Source organism: Mytilus edulis, chromosome 12 (genome assembly GCF_963676685.1).
Source record: "Mytilus edulis chromosome 12, xbMytEdul2.2, whole genome shotgun sequence".
Taxonomy (NCBI): domain Eukaryota; kingdom Metazoa; phylum Mollusca; class Bivalvia; order Mytilida; family Mytilidae; genus Mytilus; species Mytilus edulis.
Window position 1 is genome coordinate 77,677,204 of NC_092355.1, and position 23,500 is coordinate 77,700,703.

The window sequence follows — 23,500 nt, forward strand, 5'->3', positions numbered from 1 at the left end:
CTTAACTGACACAATTTCAATTGTCCATTAACAGACTTTATTCCCATAATTTTCACTAGCACGTGTTATTATTCACGTTATATTACAATTATGAAATATTTACTAATGTCAATTTATTTTTTAGAACCAAAAGTACTATTTTGAGTCCTTTAAATGATATCTGAAATTGTTTGTTTCGCCTTTTATAAAAAAAAAATGATATGCGTATAAGCATAAATACTACATACTTGCGCGACGCCTTTTAGTTTTACTGAAAACTGTGCCGACTATGAAATGTTTTTACAGGTGGAAAATGTTCTATGATAAATATCATTTTGTCAGACACTTTTCTTTTTTGATTTGGTTCTTATAATATGCCAAAAATCTGTATATTTAATAGAGTTTAACATTAAATTAAGCGTTTTACTCTTAACAGACGTATACCCAACCCGATTAACAGACCAAACGCCCATATAGCCGCATACTCAATATAGATTAACCGACCAATGTCTCGGTTAGCCGAATGTCGGCCGTGTATGAATGTATTTTTCTATTCCATAAGATAAGGCAAAATGCTTTTAAAAATTCAAAATTAACCCCTGAACTAGAGAACTAATTTAAAATCATTTTGCATTCATCACAATATATTGGTTTAATTGCATATGCCTAATCGGGATACACAATTTAGAGACCACCATAATCATAAAGACCAAAAGTCAATGATCTGCATCACGCAGCCATATACCCTTCAACAATATGTTAAATATATATACCTTTATGAGTGTATCACTTTTGTTTAAAAGCAGAGCTTAACATATTTTGCCCCAAAAACAACCGGCCCAAAACAACATATACACCCACATGAGACATAATGATCAAATTAAAAGCGTTCATTTTATGTATTGTCCGTCATATATTCATATCATATTAAATCTACTAATTATTCATATAGATTATTGATATAGAAATTAGAAGATGTGGTATGAGTGTCAATGAGACATATCTCCATCTAAGTCACAATAAGCAAAAAGTAAACAACAAATATGATTGTTCACATCTTTAAATTTTATCAGACACTGATCTTGTCAACACAAGCGAATTTCCTGCTTGTTTGATAACCTCACATTAGTACACATACATGTATATATGATATAAGTACATTGGTACACACTATTATAGCTTAGGTTTAGGATGACTCGATTTCCTGCCATGTTCTAACAAGGAAATCGGTAAAATATCAACACCGTTGTTTGTCATGATTGTGTATGCGTTAAAAAAATAATTCTCAACTCGCCAATGATTTAATTATTGTTTGTCTTGATTTGTTGTTGGCGAAATTAACTACAGATTCAGGTAGACTGGTACATAAAATAATGCACTATTAGTCAAAATGGGATAAGACTATTGCCTATTCTAACAGCTGATTAACTGAGTATGTTTGTTGTTGTTGACAAATTCTTTGAAAAGAAAATCTATACGATAATATTTTTTATAAGGAATATAATTCATGACATTTTACAATACGACATCAAGTCAAACACAAACACAAACGCATAATGGCAAAAGATTATCTTGAGGCTCTAGTTGACATTACGAAAAAATTAAAAATCAGACCGCAAGTTGACTTACAACGCTTTATCATCAATCCGACCGGGAGGATCAGAAAAGTTTCCAGTCATGCAGTACTAGATATCGTGGCTGACTCCCATGGGCGTATCCGTAGTGGTTCCATGGAGAGTACCAGTAAATCTTCTTTAGCTGGTTCCCTGGACAGCCCGTCCAGAATGCGTAGGATTTCTAGTCAGTCTGTACTAGCAGTTGTACAGGAAAATGATAGTTGTTTTCATTCCACGTGTCTCGAAGCTTGTAAAAACATGACAATCTTAGAAAAGCTTCAATACGTAAGAAAATTACAGGTAATCTTTTATCGTATCTATATTTGAAAATCAGCATATTATCGGTTTTCACATTTCTTCATTCTTCAATTTTTTAGACAGGTTTTTTTTCTGTTTTATATATATTTTGCTTATTAATCTCTATGTTTATATATTGAAACACTTCCATTGTTCTCTATTCGGTATATGTTAGCACCCCATTATTTTCAATTCTTTATTGATAGGTTCTCCCCCTTATTCTGCTTTTTTTGTTGTTCGTTATCCTCTATTATGTTAACCCCACATAGACCATCATAATTTCCTGTGCAGCAGGATATGCGAACTCTAAAGAGTTTAAATTTGATGTTGTGTATGAGTGATGTATTATTGTAATTTATCTCACCTTGATTTCAAATACTAGTATATCTTACCGCATAACTTGTTCCTTAAACTCGAGTTTTCACGTTTGTACTTACTGTTCCAGTTTGCTCTATACTCTAAGAGAGAGGCGAAAGATACAAAAGGGACATTTAAACCTAATAGTCATAAAATACGCTGATAAAGAGAAAAGGACAAACACACAACACAATACAATAGTAAACAAACAAAACAAAACAAAGACAACTAAAGATTGAGCAACACGAACCTCACCAAACATTGGGGGTTGTCTGAGGTGTTCCGGAAGGGTAAGAAGATCCTGCTACACATGTGGACAAGAAAACAATCATTTTGATTTTCTGTGGAAGGGATTTTTTCGAGGACCGTTTACACATTATGATCTTAATCCAATTGATTGCCTGCATTATGTAGAGCAGAAATAGATAGTTTATTCTAAGTTTATACCAGACAATCATAATCATCTCGTTATTGTTCTTAAACGTAACGAAATTCACATAGATTGAAACTTGTTAATGCATTCACTTAGATTCTTTTGGCCTTTATGTTCAACTTTGTTGCATCATTTCGATACCCTCCTTCCAAATACATAAATAATGTAAATATTCTGACAGTATCCGTAGATCATACCTTCAGATAAAGATGATAATATGCATGTCATACACGGGGTTTGATATAGTGAAACATTTCCAAAACCAGTGTTAAAAAAATACTTTACAGAAATAGAAGCTTAATTCTATAGTTAAAATTTAAATATACTAAACAACATGAGCGATCGACGTTAAAATTCTAGAAAACATAGCTCTTTAAAAAAGCTGTCGTGTAATTGTGCAATTGACGATTTCTCTAGTTACAACTTTAATTTTTATTTTAACATGAGTTTTTTGTTCTATTCCAGACTGAAATTCGACAACAAGATCAACTGCTGGCGAAACAATTCCTTCAATTATACAAAGACATCCAGCAAGAGAAAGTCCGGAAGTCATGTATCCAGCATCAGGATCATTTAGACGCTTTGTTTGATGACACAGTTGAAGAAAAAGAGACTCCAGTCATGTGTGACCAACCAGTCAAACGAAGAGCAAAGACACTTACATGCGGTGTTACCCGGATGAACATTCGATCTCAGAGATTTTCATGCTCTTAGAAATACTCGTGAAATCATATCACAGCCTCTAAAAAAAGACTACAAAGATTATACTCGAATTAATGTAAATATGTGTACTAACACAATTAACCATATCAATTGCTCTGTACTAACAATGTTAAAGTGGCCGGGAGAATGTACCGGTACTTGATGTATCTGTTAGTAAATGTAAATATGTTGATAAAATGTTTTGAAGATAAGATGAAAAAGACTTCTTTCAAATATTTTTTCTTTCTTTTATTTTTAATAAAATCTATGCCATTAATTCATAACTGATTAAAGTAAAACCATCCATGCATTATAAGTTTGTTATGAGTTATAACCTTCAGTGCCTACTATGTATGACAAGGGGTTGTAGTATTAGTTCGAAAGAGACAACTGTCGAATGCCGGATAGGATAACGTTAACATGTGGTCTTCATCAAAGATAAAAGCATAAAACGTAAAAAGACCCGGATATTACAAGATGTGAAACAAATAATAAGATAAAAACACTGCCTGATATTTGTGAACGATAAACAAATTAGATAGACAGCAACCCATAACAACCACTGAATGATAGACTCCTGGTTTTAAATTTTTGGAAAATTATCATCAAGATATCAAACAGTTAATGTTAATGAATTTATCAATTCGATTGGGAATTGATTCATAACAATAAAGGAAAAATAAATATGCTACGGAAAGAGAGGAGATGGATAACAAAGGGATATTTAAACTCATAAGTTGAAAATAAATAGACACCGCCATGGCTAAAGAAAAAAGACCAACAGCCAAACAACAATAAACAAAATCCAAAATATAAAACTAAAGAATGAACAACACGAAAACCCCTCCCCCTAATAATTGGGGACCGGGGAGTGATCTCGTGTGGTACGGAAGGGTTCCTGCCCATGTGTTGATACTGAGGGCATAGATAAAACCTTTGATACCGAAACGTACACATATAGTCCAGAAGAAACTTTACATTATAAAATATCTTATCACAGTTCTTTAAAACCACTTTTTAATTAAATAAGAAAACTTTTGTTTAATAATATTATGTGGAAGCGGATGGTAAAGCGTCTATAATTCATAACTGTCAACATTATTGAAAGGACATCAAAATGTGTTTTTTTAATTCCACTTTCATAACTAATCTACAATAAAAAGTCATTCGTGTACATAGTGTTTTATAGTGCATGTACTATGAAAAATAGAAGGTAAAATACTGATTTACCATTGGACGAGAATAGGTGAGTATGTTCTCATAGCAGGATATTTAAAAATCAATGCCATTGGAACTATTACCATATCTTCCTATATATAGATATAGGAAGATGTGGTGTGAGTGCCAATGAGACAACTCTCCATACAAATAATTTAAAAAGTAAACCATTATAGGTTAAGGTACGGCCTTCAACACGGAGCCTTAGCTCACACCGAACAACAAGCTATAAAGGGCCCCAAAATTACTAGTGTAAAACCATTCAAACGGGAAAACCAAAGGTCTAGTTTATATAAAAAAAAACGAGAAAGCACAAAAAAAATGATAACAAAACTAAGAATTAGTGACCATAATTTAAATATAGAAAAGGGCAAACATTCTAATATTCCTTGAGAGCAGAGCCTTAAATGTAAAACTTTAGAAAACGAAAAACATTTTATATGAGATTATAAATTAAATATGGAACTAAGAAACAACTTTTTTTTAACAATTTGGATTTGAATTTTTCTGTTGAAGATTTATGTGATGAAGAAAATTTTATTTCTTAACTCAATCCATCAACACCATTACAAGTAAATATTTTGGGGTTCTAGGCCTAAAACAAAAGCCTATATACAACTAGTCTAAACATCAACCCAACAATGTTAAATCTGTAAATTTGCTTTCGCAATTTTTGTGTTCTTCCCTCGCCGGGATTCGAACTCATGCTACTGAAATATATCGTGACACCAACATGACCAAATCGCCTACACTTATCCGAAGCGCTAGACCACTCGACCACCTCGATCTAACATTTTTGGGCAGATGTTTAGACGAGTTGTATATACAGAATGTACACAGCCATGTATCACCATCACTGCTGGTGATCCGATGGATAAATCTGTTGTAGAGTTGTCACTGCTTCAGACGTACTTATATGTGAATTATAGTTATATTGGTTACTTATTTTATATGTCACAAACTTAATGTTTAAAGTTTATACGGCAATAAATATTTATAAATTAACACATTTTAAAACGCCCTTACTGTTTCCAAACAAATTTATACTATTTTTGGTTTAAGGGTTATGAAGTTGATAAGATAGGCATATGTGGACATGTATTGTGACTTGGATGGAGAATAGTCTCATTTGCACTCATACCACATCTTTTTATATCTATCATAACTTATTACATAACCATACAAATATTCATAATTATATAAATAGTTTACACGAATCATGATGTGTTAGCATTAGCTAGCCCTTCACATCGTTTTAAAATATTTAAAAACAAAAAAAAGTGTAGTTTAAAAAACAAATTCATTATTCATTGATAATGTGTTTGTTGGTTCCACATAATAAGGTATATTGCATAAAGTATTTAATTACTCATAGTTTATAAATATACAGCTACATACTTTCATATAAATTGATTTGATTTAATATAATAATTGACCATTAATAATATAAGATTCTCAATTATAGCATATTTATATATAATGTATAGATCATACTCAGAATAAAATAAATATATAGTTATCAAACGTAAATGCATTTTAATATATGATGCCATTAAGTAGTAGGGTTATTCATAAGTTATATATTAACATCTATTTTATCAGCAATCAAAGACGGGCTTCAAAGTTATTGTGAAACTGCCTATTCTAGAGGTGGCGTGAATCATATGTGAATACTTAAAACTTCCAAAGATATTTTAGAGTACATACAATCTAACTCTCTTTTATCTTGTAACAGTAATAACATTTGACTTTTCTACTCTTTACACAAGTATTCCACATTCCAAACTAAAAGACAAATTGAAAGAGTTGGTGTATTAATGTGCTTCATAAAAAAGAATGGCCAACGTAGATATAAGTATCTTGTCTTAGGGAGGGATACATCCTACTTTGTAAAGGATCACTCTGATTCAAACAAAAAATTCTCTGAAACTGATATTATCAAGATGCTTGATTTCTTGATTGACAACATATTTGTTACGTTCGGAGGACATGTTTTTCAACAGACTGTCGGCATTCCAATTGGAACAAATTGTGCCCCTCTACTTGCCAACTTCTTTCTTTATTATTATGAGGCTGACTTCATGAAGGAACTTCTTAGGAAGAAAGACAAGAAGTTAGCAATATCCTTTAACGCTATATAGATAAAAACATAAGTCAGTTTATTTTAGATTTATGAGTTTGACTGTCCCTTTGGTATCTTTCGTCCCTCTTTTATATAAAATCTCGAAAAGTTATGACCTATATTTTTGGCACATCACCGTATATACCCAATAATAGGAAATCAACCTCCCCAACCCACCAACCCACCTCCATAAACTATTGTATCCTTCCGTAAAAACGAGATCTGATCTACTTCAGTCAATTACTCCCATCAGTTGAGGATTCTTTCAATCCTGTTGCCATTCGATTACGTCCCTTTATTTATAGAATCTTTGCCATTCGATTACGTCCCTTTATTTATAGAATCTTTGCCATTCGATTACGTCCCTTTATTTATAGAATCTTTGCTATTCGATTGCGTCCCTTTATTTATAGAATCTTTGCCATTCGATTACGTCCCTTTATTTATAGAATCTTTGCTATTCGATTACGTCCCTTTATTTATAGAATCTTTGCCATTCGATTACGTCCCTTTATTTATTGAATACTTGCTATTCGATTGCGTCCCTTTATTTATAGATTTTACAAATTTGGTCAGGGTTGTATCTATATAGCTATATCCGACAATCATATCTTGTGTTCACTACACAAGTGGTAACAGTTTCCGATACGCGTTTATATAACAAGTTTAATACAGACATAATAATTGCTTTATTATTCAGAAATTATTTTAAAAATTAAGCGTTTTAATCAGACGAATGAGTTGATGGATTGTTTAAAAGTGTTAATGAGGATATAACAACTTCAAATTACAAAATATATCGACGCACAATATGCACTTTCGGTAAATTTTTCGGTGTGATACATAATGGACTGATTTGAAAAAAAAAAATAATCTGTATATTTCTCCTAGTTTGACAGTAAAAATAGTGATTTGAAATAATTTTTACAGTCAGCAAATTCGACCAAATCAATAAAATAAGGAACAAATAGAGACTACCGGAAAGAAAAGGGAGTTACAAAGACATTCTAAATTCAAAAAATATTATCATAATGAATAATACATCTGGATTTGTCGCAGTGCAGGAGAGCTTACAAAACTATGAGGAGATTTTATTGGCTGAGAACAGATACGAGGCGAAAGCTTTAACTCCAGTGACTGTCTACTTAGTTATGTTGATGATTATAGGAATATTCGGAAATACAATGGTTCTTTACGTATACAAGTTCCGTTTCCGAAAGTCAACCTCCCGCGTTTTTATTCTGAGTCTCGCTGCCTTTGATCTGATCACGTGTTTATTCGGAATGCCGTATCATATATTGGACTTAGCGCATCCATACACATTCACATGGGATGCCGTCTGTAAATCTTTGAGCTTTGCGTTGACTTTTACCATTCTAGGTTCTATTTATGTTTTAGATTTGATAGCGATAGATAGGTATCGGAAAATATGCAAACCATTGGAAAAACAGTTGTCAGCCATGGGAACAAAAATAATATGCTGGGTTACCGCCCTTGTAGCTGCGATTTCTGCGTCACCAATGATATTTCTATATGGCGTTGCAGACGTTAACACACGAACACCAAACATTACTGGAAAAGAATGTTACATTTCAAATGAATATTCTTTTACAGAATTTCCTTTGATTTATGACGGGTTTTTTATTCTTCTTTTTCTTCTCTCGATTTTAATTGTGTCGATTTTATACATTTATGTTGGAATAGCCGTTCGGAAGCGGAAGAAGGTCCATGAACCTAACCTCAATGGTTCCGGTTCCGGTTTCGGGACACCATTAGGATCAAGACGGACGACTACAGGAGAGGACACTATATCAACACCATTAGGAAGTCTCAGAGAAAAGGATGGCACCATTCGTCCACATTTACATGGCCATTCACCAATCATCAAACAGATATCTAAATTTTCAAACCTATCGTACAATTCCCCCCGTATACCTAGGAAAGTCAATAAAGAAATGAAGAAAGAAAAATCATTTAGACAAAAACTAAAACGTGCCATGTCTGACGTATCTAGTGGGGATTACGATTCTAATTCCGGAACGGGTACCTTAGACAGAGGTCAAGGTCAACTCAAAATCATCGACCAGACCAAAATGGCGTCCAGAAAACAAAGGAGAACCCTTAGAATAACTACAATGTTATTTATCATTACTTTAATTTTTGTTATCAGTTTTCTGCCTTATCTTATAATAGAGGTGATTAGCAACACAGACGAGACCTACTGGAACACCATGGAGACGTGGGAACTGGTTATATCCAGTCTTCTCTATAGAACTTACTTTATAAACAACATGGTTAATCCCATTGTATACTGGTGTTTAGATCAAAAATTTAAAAAGGAAGTCGTTAAGTTTTTTACAAGATGTAAAACATGTAAACATTGACATAGTCGGAATTAGGATCGTCTGACATAAGCATGATAAAAAAAGTGTTTGTTTTTGTTTATTTGATTGTTTTTGGTTTTTTTTTCCCTTTTTTTTAGGGGGGGGGGGGAGTTTCTAAGAGGTGAGATTGTTATATCTATATAATAATAAAATATTCTGATTGTAAATAATGAGCTCAGCGAAATTTATGTTGATCAGTTGAGTAAAAAATTACAAGGTTTTGTTTATGATTATATTAAATGTTGTATATATTCTAAGCGCACATTTGAAGAAACTTTCATAATCTGTCCCAAGCCTAACATTTTAAAAGACAGTGCTAAGAATTCTAAAATGATACATGATTTTAAACGTATTTGTTACCAGCCTAAAAAATAAATCATTGTAACAAACACTAGAAAGAAATTTCCAGTAAAGGCTCTGCAGAGAAAATATAATCTTACCAGTAACTGCTATAAGGGACTGATACGATTATATATGTAACTGCCTTCCAGCAAAAAATACATATATATATACCAGTAACTGATATACATAGAGAAATACAATACTATCAGTAACTGATATACATAGAGAAATACAATACTATCAGTAACTGATATACATAGAGACATACAGTTATACCAATAACTGTTTTACATAGAGAAATACAATTATACCAGTATCTGCTATACATAGAGAAATACAATACCACCAGTAACTGCTATACATAGAGAAATACAATACTACCAGTAACTGATATACATAGAGAAATACAATACTATCAGTACCTGATATACATAAAGAAATACAGTTATACCAATAACTGCTTTACATAGAGAAATACAATTATACCAGTAACTGCTATACATAGAGAAATATAATACCACCAGTAACTGTTATACAAAGATAAATACAATACTTTCAGTAACTGATATACATAGAGAAATACAATACTTTCAGTAACTGATATACATAGAGAAATACAATACTACCAGTAACTGCTATACATAGAAAAAAACTACTACCAGTAACTGCTACACGGATAGAAATACAATACTACCAGTTACTGATATCCATAGAGAATTACAGTTATACCAGTAACAGATATACATAGAGAAACACATTTATACCAGTAACTGATATATATATATAGAGAAATACAGTTATACCAGTAACTGCTATACACAGAGAAAAACAATACTGCCAGTAACTGCTACACGGAGAGAAATACAATACTACCAGTTACTGCTATACATAAAGAAATACAATACTACCAGTAACTGCTACACGGAAAGAAATACAATACTACCAGTTACTGCTATACATAAAGAAATACAAAACTACCAGTAACTGCTATACATAAAGAAATGCATGTATACTAATTACTACTATACATAGAGAAATACAATACTACTAGTAACTGCTATACATAGATAAATACAATACTACCAGTAACTGCTATACATAGAGAAATACTGTTATACCAGTAACAGATATACATAGAGAAATACAGTTATACCAGTAACTGATATACATAGAGAAATACAATACTATCAGTAACTGCTATACATAGAGAATTACATATATACCAGTAACTGCTACACAGAGAAAAATACAATTCTACCAATAACTGTTATACATAGATAAATACACTTCTTCAAGTAACTGATATACATAGAGAAATACAGTTATACCATTAACTGCTATACATAGAGAAATACAATTATACCAGTAATTGCTATACATAGAGAAATACAATACTACCAGTAACTGCTATACATAGAAAAATACAATACTACAAGTAACTGTTATACATAGAGAAATACAATACTACCAGTAACTGCTATACATAGAAAAATACAGTTATACCAGTAGCTGATATACATAGAGAAATACAGTTATACCAGTAACTGATATCCATAGCGAAAAACAGTTATACCAGTAACTGTTATACATAGAGAAATACAATTATACCAGTAACTGATATACAAAGAGAAATACAATACTACCAGTAACTGCTATACATAGAGAAATACAATACTACCAGTAACTGCTGTACATAGAGAAATACAGTTATACCAGTAACAGATAGACATAGAGAAATACAGTTATACCAGTAATTGATATACATAGAGAAATACAATACTACCAGTAACTGCTATACATAGAAAAATACAATACTACCAGTAACTGCTATACATAGAGAAATACAATACTACCAGTAACAGATATACATAGAGAAATACAGTTATACCAGTAACTGCTATACATAGAGAAACACAGTTATACCAGTAACTGATATACATAGAGAAATACAATACTATCAGTAACTGCCATACATAGAGAAATACAATACTACTAGTAACTGCTATACATAGAGAAATACAGTTATCCCAGTAAAAGATATACATAGAGAAATACATTTATATCAGGAACTGATATCTATAGAGAAAAAATACAATTACACCAGTAACTGCTTTACATAGAGAAATACAGTTATACCAGTAACAGATAAACATAGAGAAATACAGTTTTACCAGTAACTGCTATACATAGAGAAATGCAGTTATATTAGTAACTGCTATACATAGAGAAATACAGTTATACATGTATCAGATATACATAGAGAAATACATTTATATCAGTAACTGATATACATAGAGAAATATCATACTATCAGTAACTGATATACAATTATACCATTAACTGCTATACATAGAAGAATACAGTTATACGAGTAACAGATAAACATAGAGAAATACAATTTTACTAGTAACTGATATACAAAGAGATATACAGTTATACCAGTAACTGATATCCATAGAGAAAGACAGTTATACCAGTAACTGTTATACATAGAGAAATACAATTATACCAGTAACTGCTATACATAGAGACATACAGTTATACCGGTTACAGATATACATAAAGAAATACAGTTATACTAGTAACTGCTATACATAGAGAAATACAATACTACCAGTAACTGCTATACATAGAGAAACATAGTTATACCAGCAACTGATATACATAGAGAAATACAATACTATCAGTAACTGCTATACATAGAGAAATACAATACAACCAGAAACTGCTTTACATAGAGAAATACATTTATACCAGTAACTGATATACATAGAGAAATACAGTTATACCAGTAACTGCTATACATAGAGAAATACAGTTATACCAGTAACTGCTATACATAGAGAAACACCGTTATACCAGTTACTGATATACATAGAGAAATACAATACTATTAGTAACTGCTATACATAGAGAAACACAATACTACCAGTAACTGCTATACATAGAGAAATTCAGTTATACCAGCAACTGATATACATAGAGAAATACAGTTAAACCAGTAACTGCTATACATAGAGAAATACAATACTATCAGTAACTGATATACATAGAAAAAAAATACAATTATACCAGTAACTGCTATACATAGAGAAATACAGATATACCAGTAACTGCTACACAGAGAGAAATACAATTCTACCAATAACTGTTATACATAGATAAATACAGTCCTACCAGTATCTGCTATACCTAGAGAAATACAATTCTACTAGTTACTGGTACATGTATACATAGATAAATACAATACTACCAGTAACTGCTACACATAGAGAAATACAATACTACCAGTAACTGCTACACATAGAGAAATACAATACTACCAGTAACTGCTATACATAAAGACATACAATACTACCAGGAAATTCTATACATAGAGAAATTCAATTCTACCAGTAACTGATATACATAGAAATAAAATACTACCAGTAACTGCTACACAGAGAGAAATACAATACTACCAGTTACTGCTATACATAGAGAAATAAAATACTCACTTACTGCTATACATAGAGAAATACAATACTACCAGTAACTTCTATACATAGAAAAATACAATTCTACCAGTAACTGATATACATAGAAATAAAATACTACCAGTAACTGCTACACGGAGAGAAATACAATACTACCAGTTACTGCTATACAAAGAGAAATACAATACTACCAGTAACTGCTTTACATTGAGAAATACAATACTAACATAAACTACTATACATAGAGAAATACAATACTAACTAACTGCTATACATAGAGAAATACATATATACCAGTAACTGCTTTACATTGAGAAATACAATACTAACAGAAACTACTATACATAGTGAAATACAATACTAACTAACTGCAATACATAGAGAAATACATATATACCAGTAACTGCTATACATAGAGAAATACAATACTACCAGTAACTGCTTAACATAGAGATATTAACACATATATACCAGTAACTGATATACATAGAAAAATACAATACTACCAGTAACTGCTATACATTGAGAAATACAATACTACCAGTAACTGCTATACATAGAGAAATACAATACTACCAGTAACTGCTATACATAGAGAAATCAATTCTACCAGTAACTGCTATACATAAAGAAATACAATTCCATCCAGTAACTGTTATACATAGAGAAATACAATTCTACCAGTATCTGCTATACATAAAGAAATACAATTCTACTAGTAACTGCTAAATGTATACATAGAGAAACACATATATACCAGTATCTGCTATATATAGAGAAATATATATATACCAGTAACTGCTACACAGAGAGAAATACAATTCTACCAATAACTGTTATACATAGATAAATACACTTCTTCCAGTAACTGATATACATAGAGAAATACAGTTCTACCAGTAACTGATATACATAGAGAAATACAGTTATACCAGTAACTGCTATATATAGAGAAATACAATTCTACCAGCAAGTGCTAAGCAGAAAGACATACAATACCAGTAATTGCTGTACAGAGAAAACAAGATAACAGATCATAACATATAGTGAAACATACATTTACAGTAAATACAATTAAGAGCAATAAACAAGGCCAGTAAATGATTTACAGAGAGAAAGACAACAACAGTAAATGCTATTAAGAGAGAATACCATTATACAAATTTACAGCTCGATAAAAACAGTGCTTCTACATAGAGAAATACAATACTACCAGTAACTGCTTTAAATAGAGAAATAAAATACTACCAGTAACTGCTATACATTGAGAAATACAATACTACCAGTAACTGCTATACATAGAGAAATACAATACTACCAGTAACTGCTATACATAGAGAAATACAATACTACCGGTAACTGCTATACATAGAGAAATACAACACTACCAGAAACTGCTATACATAGAGAAATAAAATACTACCAGTAACTGCTATACATAGAGTAATAAAATACTACCAGTAACTGCTATACATAGAGAAATACAATACTACCAGTAACTGCTATACATAGAGAAATACAGTTATACCAGTAACAGATATACATAGAGAAATACAGTTATACCAGCAACTGCTATACATAGAGAAATACAGTTATACCAGTAACTGATATACATAGACAAATACAGTTATACCAGTAACTGCTATACATAGAGAAATACAATTCTACCAGTAAGTGCTATACATAAAGAAATACAATTCTACCAGTAACTGTTATACATAGGGAAATACAATTCTACCAGTATCTGCTATACATAGAGAAATACAATTCTACTAGTTACTGTTACATGTATACATAGAGAAATACATATATACCAGCATATGCTATACATAGAGAAATACATATATCCCAGTAACTGCTACACAGAGAGAAATACAATTCTACCAATAACTGTTATACATAGATAAATACACTTCTTCCAGTAACTGCTATACATAGAGAAATACTGTCCTACCAGTATCTGCTATACATAGGGAAATACAATACTACTAGTAACTGTTATACATAGAGAAATACAATACTACCAGTAACTGCTATACATAGCAGAAATACAGTTATACCAGTAACTGATATACACAGAGAAGTACAGTTATACCAGTAACTGCTATACATAGCAGAAATACAGTTATACCAGTAACTATTATACATAGAGAGATACAGTTATACCAGTAACTGCTATACATAGAGAAATACAGTTATACCAGTAACTGCTATACATAGCAGAAATACAGTTATACCAGTAACTATTATACATAGAGAGATACAGTTATACCAGTAACTGCTATACATAGAGAAATACAGTTATACCAGTAACTGCTATACATAGAGAAATACAATTATACCAGTAACTACTATACATAGAGAAATACAGTTATATCAGTAACTGATATACATAGAGAAATCAATTCTACCAGTAACTGCTATACATAGAGATATACAATTCTACCAGTATCTGCTATACATAGAGAAATACAAGTATACCAATAACTGATATACATAGATAAATACAATTCTTCCAGTAACTGCTATACATAGAGAAATACAGTTCTACCAGTAACTGATATACATAGAGAAATACAGTTATACCAGTAACTGCTATACATAGAAAAAACAATTCTACTAGCAAGTGCTAAACAGAAAGAAATACAATACCAGTAATTGCTATACAGATAAAATAAAATAACATATCATGACATATAGAAAAACATACATTACCAGTAAATACAATTAAGAGCGATAAACAATGCCAGTAAATGATTTACAGAGAGAAAGACAACAACAGTAAATACTATAAAGAGATAATACAATAATACAAGTTTACAGCTCGATAAATACAGTGCCAGTTGTTAATATATTTAGAGGGAAATAATATACCAGTAAATGCTGCATAGAGAGATACAATACTAGTAACTACTCATGACGCTATATAGAGAGATGCAATACTAGTAACTACTCATGACGCTAGATAGAGAGATACAATACTAGTAACTACTCATGACACTAGATAGAGAGATACAATACAAGTAACTACTCATGACGCTAGATAGAGAGATATAATACTAGTAACTACTCATGACGCTAGATAGAGAGATACAATACAAGTAACTACTCATGACGCTAGATAGAGAAATACAATACTAGTAACTATGCATGACGCTAGATAGAGAGATACAATACTAGTAACTACTCATGACACTAGATAGAGAGATACAATACAAGTAACTACTCATGACGCTAGATAGAGAGATACAATACTAGTAACTACTCATGACGCTAGATAGAGAGATACAATACAAGTAACTACTCATGACGCTAGATAAAGAAATACAATACTAGTAACTATGCATGACGCTAGATAGAGAGATACAATACTAGTAACTACTCATGACGCTAGATAGAGAGATACAATACAAGTAACTACTCATGACGCTAGATAGAGAGATACAATACAAGTAACTACTCATGACGCTAGATAGAGAGATGCAATACTAGTAACTATGCATGACGCTAGATAGAGAGATACAATACTAGTAACTACTCATGACGCTAGATAGAGAGATACAATACTAGTAACTACTCATGACGCTAGATAGAGAGATACAATACTAGTAACTACTCATGACGCTAGATAGAGAGATACAATACTAGTAACTACTCATGACGCTAGATAGAGAGATGCAATACTAGTTACTACTCATGACGCTAGATAGAGAGATGCAATACTAGTAACTACTCATGACGCTAGATAGAGAGATACAATACAAGTAACTACTCATGACGCTAGATAGAGAGATGCAATACTAGTAACTACTCATGACGCTAGATAGAGAGATACAATACTAGTAACTACTCATGACGCTAGATAGAGAGATACAATACTAGTAACTACTCATGACGCTAGATAGAGAGATACAATACTAGTAACTACTCATGACGCTAGATAGAGAGATACAATACAAGTAACTACTCATGACGCTAGATAGAGAGATACAATACAAGTAACTACTCATGACGCTAGATAGAGAGATACAATACAAGTAACTACTCATGACGCTAGATAGAGAGATACAATACAAGTAACTACTCATGACGCTAGATAGAGAGATACAATACAAGTATCTACTCATGACGCTAGATAGAGAGATGCAATACTAGTAACTACTCATGACGCTAGATAGAGAGATGCAATACAAGTAATTACTCATGACGCTAGATAGAGAGATACAATACAAGTAACTACTCATGACGCTAGATAGAGAAATACAATACTAGTAACTACTCATGACGCTAGATAGAGAGATACAATACTAGTAACTACTCATGACGCTAGATAGAGAGATACAATACTAGTAACTATGCATGACGCTAGATAGAGAGATACAATACAAGTAACTACTCATGACGCTAGATAGAGAGATACAATACTAGTAACTACTCATGACGCTTGATAGAGAGATACAATACAAGTAACTCCTCATGACGCTAGATAGAGAGATACAATACAAGTAACTACTCATGACGCTAGATAGAGAGATACAATACTAGTAACTACTCATGACGCTAGATAGAGAGATACAATACAAGTAACTACTCATGACGCTAGATAGAGAGATACAATACTAGTAACTACTCATGACGCTAGATAGAAAAATACAATACTAGTAACTACTCATGACGCTAGATAGAGAGATACAATACTAGTAACTATGCATGACGCTAGATAGAAAGATACAATAGTAGTAACTATTCATGACGCTAGATAAAGATTTACAATACTAGTAACCACTCATGACGATAGATAGAGAGATACAATACTAGTAACTACTCATGACACTAGACAGAGAGATACAATACTAGTAACTACTCATGACGCTAGACAGAGAGATACAATACTAGTTACCACTCATGACGCTAGATAGAGAGATACAATACAAGTAACTATTCATGACGCTAGATAGAGAGATACAATACAAGTAACTACTCATGACGCTAGATAGAGAGATGCAATACAAGTAACTATTCATGACGCTAGATAGAGAGATATAATACTAGTAACTACTCATGACGCTAGATAGAGAGATACAATACAAGTAACTACTCATGACGCTAGATAGAGAGATACAATACAAGTAACTACTCATGACGCTAGATAGAGAGATACAATACAAGTAACTACTCATGACGCTAGATAGAGAGATACAATACAAGTAACTATTCATGACGCTAGATAGAGAGATATAATACTAGTAACTACTCATGACGCTAGATAGAGCGATACAATACTAGTAACTACTCATGACGCTAGATAGAGCGATACAATACAAGTAACTACTCATGACGCTAGATAGAGAGATGCAATACTAGTAACTACTCATGACGCTAGATAGAGCGATACAATACTAGTAACTACTCATGACGCTAGATAGAGCGATACAATACTAGTAACTACTCATGACGCTAGATAGAGAGATGCAATACAAGTAACTACTCATGACGCTAGATAGAGAGATGCAATACTAGTAACTACTCATGACACTAGATAGAGAGATACAATACTAGGAACTACTCATGACACTAGATAGAGCGATACAATACTAGTAACTACTCATGACGCTAGATAGAGAGATACAATACTAGTAACTACTCATGACGCTAGATAGAGAGATACAATACTAGTAACTACTCATGACGCTAGATAGAGAGATACAATACTAGTAACTACTCATGACGCTAGATAGAGAGATGCAATACTAGTAACTACTCATGACGCTAGATAGAGAAATACAATACTAGTAACTATGCATGACGCTAGATAGAGAGATACAATACTAGTAACTACTCATGACGCTAGATAGAGAGATACAATACTAGTAACTACTCATGACGCTAGATAGAGAGATACAATACTAGTAACTACTCATGACGCTAGATAGAGAGATACAATACAAGTAACTACTCATGACACTAGATAGAGAGATACAATACAAGTAACTACTCATGACGCTAGATAGAGAGATACAATACTAGTAACTACTCATGACGCTAGATAGAGAGATACAATACTAGTAACTACTCATGACGCTAGATAGAGAGATACAATACTAGTAACTACTCATGACGCTAGATAGAGAGATACAATACAAGTAACTACTCATGACGCTAGATAGAGAAATACAATACAAGTAACTATTCATGACGCTAGATAGAGAGATACAATACAAGTTACTCCTCATGACGCTAGATAGAGAGATACAATACTAGTAACTACTCATGACGCTAGATAGAGAGATGCAATACTAGTAACTACTCATGACGCTAGATAGAGAGATGCAATACAAGTAACTACTCATGACGCTAGATAGAGAGATGCAATACAAGTAACTACTCATGACGCTAGATAGAGAGATACAATACTAGTAACTACTCATGACGCTAGATAGAGAGATACAATACTAGTAACTACTCATGACGCTAGATAGAGAGATGCAATACTAGTAACTACTCATGACGCTAAATAGAGAGATACAATACAAGTAACTACTCATGACGCTAGATAGAGAGATACAATACAAGTAACTACTCATGACGCTAGATAGAGAGATACAATACTAGTAACTATTCATGACGCTAGATAGAGAAATACAATACAAGTAACTACTCATGACGCTAGATAGAGAGATACAATACTAGTAACTACTCATGACGCTAGATAGAGAAATACAATACTAGTAACTATTCATGACGCTAGATAGAGAGATACAATACAAGTAACTACTCATGACGCTAGATAGAGAGATACAATACAAGTAACTACTCATGACGCTAGATAGAGAGATACAATACAAGTAACTACTCATGACGCTAGATAGAGAGATACAATACTAGTAACTACTCATGACGCTAGATAGAGAGATACAATACAAGTAACTACTCATGACGCTAGATAGAGAGATACAATACTAGTAACTACTCATAACGCTAGATAGAGAGATACAATACTAGTAACTACTCATGACGATAGATAGAGAGATACAATACTAGTAACTACTCATGACGCTAGACAGAGAGATACAATACTAGTAACTACTCATGACGCTAGATAGAGAGATGCAATACTAGTAACTACTCATGACGCTAGATAGAGAGATGCAATACTAGTAACTACTCATGACGCTAGATAGAGAGATACAATACTAGTAACTACTCATGACGCTAGATACTACTCATGACGCTAGATAGAGAGATACAATACTAGTAACTACTCATGACGCTAGATACAGAGATACAATACTAGTAACTACTCATGACGCTAGATAGAGAGATACAATACTAGTAACTTCTCATGACGCTAGATAGAGCGATACAATACTAGTAACTACTCATGACGCTAGATAGAGAGATGCAATACAAGTAACTACTCATGACGCTAGATAGAGAGATACAATACTAGTAACTACTCATGACGCTAGATAGAGAAATACAATACTAGTAACTACTCATGACGCTAGATAGAGAGATACAATACTAGTAACTACTCATGACACTAGATAGAGAGATACAATACTAGTAACTACTCATGACGCTATATAGAGAGATACAATACAAGTAACTACTCATGACGCTAGATAGAGAGATGCAATACAAGTAACTACTCATGACACTAGATAGAGAGATGCAATACTAGGAACTACTCATGACGCTAGATAGAGAGATGCAATACTAGGAACTACTCATGACGCTAGATAGAGAGATACAATACTAGTAACTACTCATGACGCTAGATAGAGAGATGCAATACTAGTAACTACTCATGACGCTTGATAGAGAAATACAATACAAGTAACTACTCATGACGCTAGATAGAGAGATACAATACTAGTAACTACTCATGACACTAGATAGAGAGATACAATACTAGGAACTACTCATGACGCTAGATAGAGAGATGCAATACTAGTAACTACTCATGACGCTAGATAGAGAGATACAATACTAGTAACTACTCATGACGCTAGATAGAGAGATACAATACTAGTAACTACTCATGACGCTTGATAGAGAGATGCAATACTAGTAACTACTCATGACGCTAGATAGAGAGATGCAATTCTAGGAACTACTCATGACGCTAGATAGAGAGATACAATACTAGTAACTACTCATGACGCTAGATAGAGAGATACAATACTAGTAACTACTCATGACACTAGATAGAGAGATACAATACTAGTAACTACTCATGACGCTATATAGAGAGATACAATACTAGTAACTACTCATGACGCTAGATAGAGAGATACAATACTAGTAACTACTCATGACACTAGATAGAGAGATACAATACAAGTAACTACTCATGACGCTAGATAGAGAGATGCAATACTAGTAACTACTCATGACGCTAGATAGAGAGATACAATACTAGTTACTACTCATGACGCTATATAGAGAAAAGAACAATTAAACATATAAAGCTTTTTTAAAAGGAAAACTACATACTGAAAATAATAAATGTTGAAAGTGTATAAATAGAAAAAGGAGATGTGGTATAATTGCCAATGAGACAACTCTCTACAAAAGACCAAAATGATACAGAAATTAACAGCTAGTGGTTCCTCAACAATGAGTAAAGCACATACTGCAAAGTCGGCTATAAAAGGCCCCGAAATGACAATGTAAAACAATTCAAATGAGAAAACTAACGGCCTTATTTATGTACAAAAGATGAACGAAAAACCAATGTGTAACACATAAACAAACCACAAACACTGAATTACAGGCTCCTTACTCGGGACAGGCATATACATACAGAGTGTGGCGGCGTTAAACATATTAGACAGTGATATAACAGCTGAACATAAGAACGAACTATAAAAATCAGTTGATACAGGTTTAACTCATCAGATGGACAAAACTACAAGTGGACGTGGCCGGGTACTTGTACATCCAAACAACAAAAATACACTTGGTACAGATCTGAGAGTACTCGCAGTTACTGACAGCTAGTTCAAAGCCATTAACAACTATTTTTTGTTAATTTTCTTGGGGTTTTTTTCTTTTTTGTTTCTAGAAATTGGCAATGAGGGTCGGTTGAGAACAAAACTTTACGACAAAAGACATAATTTCAGCTACAAAAATTTCTATTTCTATGTAGCACATTTCAGCAGCATCTGCATGTGGAGTATATATCTCCCAGTTGATACGATATTCCAGAGTTTGCATTTCCTATCATGCTTTCCTTGATAGAGATAGCTGCTTACAAGGAAGCTTTTTTTACTTCTAATTGTTGAAGTTGAAGTCTACAAATAAGATAAATAGCCCATAAGACAGTCAACTCCTTATATGAGTTAATTTCTGTGTCATTATGGTCTCTTGTGGAGAGTTGTCTCATTGGCAATCATACCACATCTTATTTTTATATTTTACCGCTTACATCACAGAGAAAAATTCTCAGCTAAGACTACTCTCAATGTTGGGAATATTTTTTTTCTATGGCAAAGAAAAAAGTTCTCATTCTTAGCTGAGTAATATAATTCATTCTGAGAATATTTTTTAACTAAGAAAATACAAGTCTGGTAAAAAAAAAAAAAAAAGACTTTAAAATTGGTATCTGCTGATTTTCTGCTATGCATCGGGCATTGAGGAGTAAGAGCAAACACTGGTCAACTCCGCGTCGTCAGAATATGGTGTCCAAATAAGGTGAAATGTCCTCCAAGGGAAAGATGCTTAGTGAACTAGAATGTTAAAAATCCAATGACTGAGTAGGTGTAGAACAAATAAGAATTTATATTCATATCGCATAAATATTTCTACACCTGAAAATGCATTTAATTTGCCACTGGACGTCTATAAGCAGCAATCCGTCATCATCATAAATGTTCTATCGTGTGAGATTTAAAATATCATTTAGTTTTATAAATTAACTTTGCCGTATCAAGTCATAGAATATATCCTGTTACATTTTTATGAAGCGTAACAAAATAAAGTTTGGAGAATTACTTTAAATGTAAATCATGTGAATTTCATCAATTAAACCGTTATTTAAAGTCAAATTGATAATTTTCCAACTTCTATACACAGTGTTTTCTGTTCGAAGCTAACTGACATGGAACGAATACGATCATGTGGTCTAATTCAATACACATCCATGGTTAGAACATATAGTTAAGCAGCTTACCACACAAATCATGCAAATGGTGATACAAGCATGAAACTTTGTAAGAACATTCCTTTGGGTGTATGTAATCATATTAGGGGGGTAGCCACGAAAAAAAATCATCCGATCATGGCGGCCATCTTGAATTTTCGAAATGGCGTCTTCTCACAGAAAAGACATCATATGTATTGTCCGTTTTGCTTGTATTGTATCCAAAATGTTACAAAATGGAGTAAATCATTGTTATATAAGATAAAGCATCACTTTCGGTCAAATATCGGTCGATAACTCACTCCTGGTTTTATGAATATCCCGAATATGACTGTTTTATAACCCGAATAATGTCAGTCGTTATATTCCACAAATCTTCGATTGCTACATTAGGTTCGATAAGTTATAGGCCAATAGAGGGCGCAAT

General features: G+C 32.7%; 2 protein-coding genes across 2 annotated transcripts; both read left to right on the plus strand.

The window, feature by feature from the left end:
* Positions 1 to 1,121: 1,121 nt before the first annotated feature.
* On the plus strand, positions 1,122 to 3,697 carry LOC139497222 (uncharacterized). The gene is made up of 2 exons (XM_071285354.1): positions 1,122 to 1,895; positions 3,148 to 3,697. Exons 1-2 carry the CDS (start codon positions 1,536 to 1,538, stop codon positions 3,394 to 3,396), a joined length of 609 nt encoding a protein of 202 aa, XP_071141455.1. The 5' UTR covers positions 1,122 to 1,535; the 3' UTR covers positions 3,397 to 3,697.
* Positions 3,698 to 7,282: 3,585 nt separating this feature from the next.
* On the plus strand, positions 7,283 to 9,365 carry LOC139497217 (muscarinic acetylcholine receptor M4-like). The gene has a single exon (XM_071285343.1). The coding sequence runs from the start codon at positions 7,756 to 7,758 to the stop codon at positions 9,106 to 9,108; it is 1,353 nt and encodes a 450-aa protein (XP_071141444.1). The 5' UTR covers positions 7,283 to 7,755; the 3' UTR covers positions 9,109 to 9,365.
* Positions 9,366 to 23,500: the final 14,135 nt, after the last annotated feature.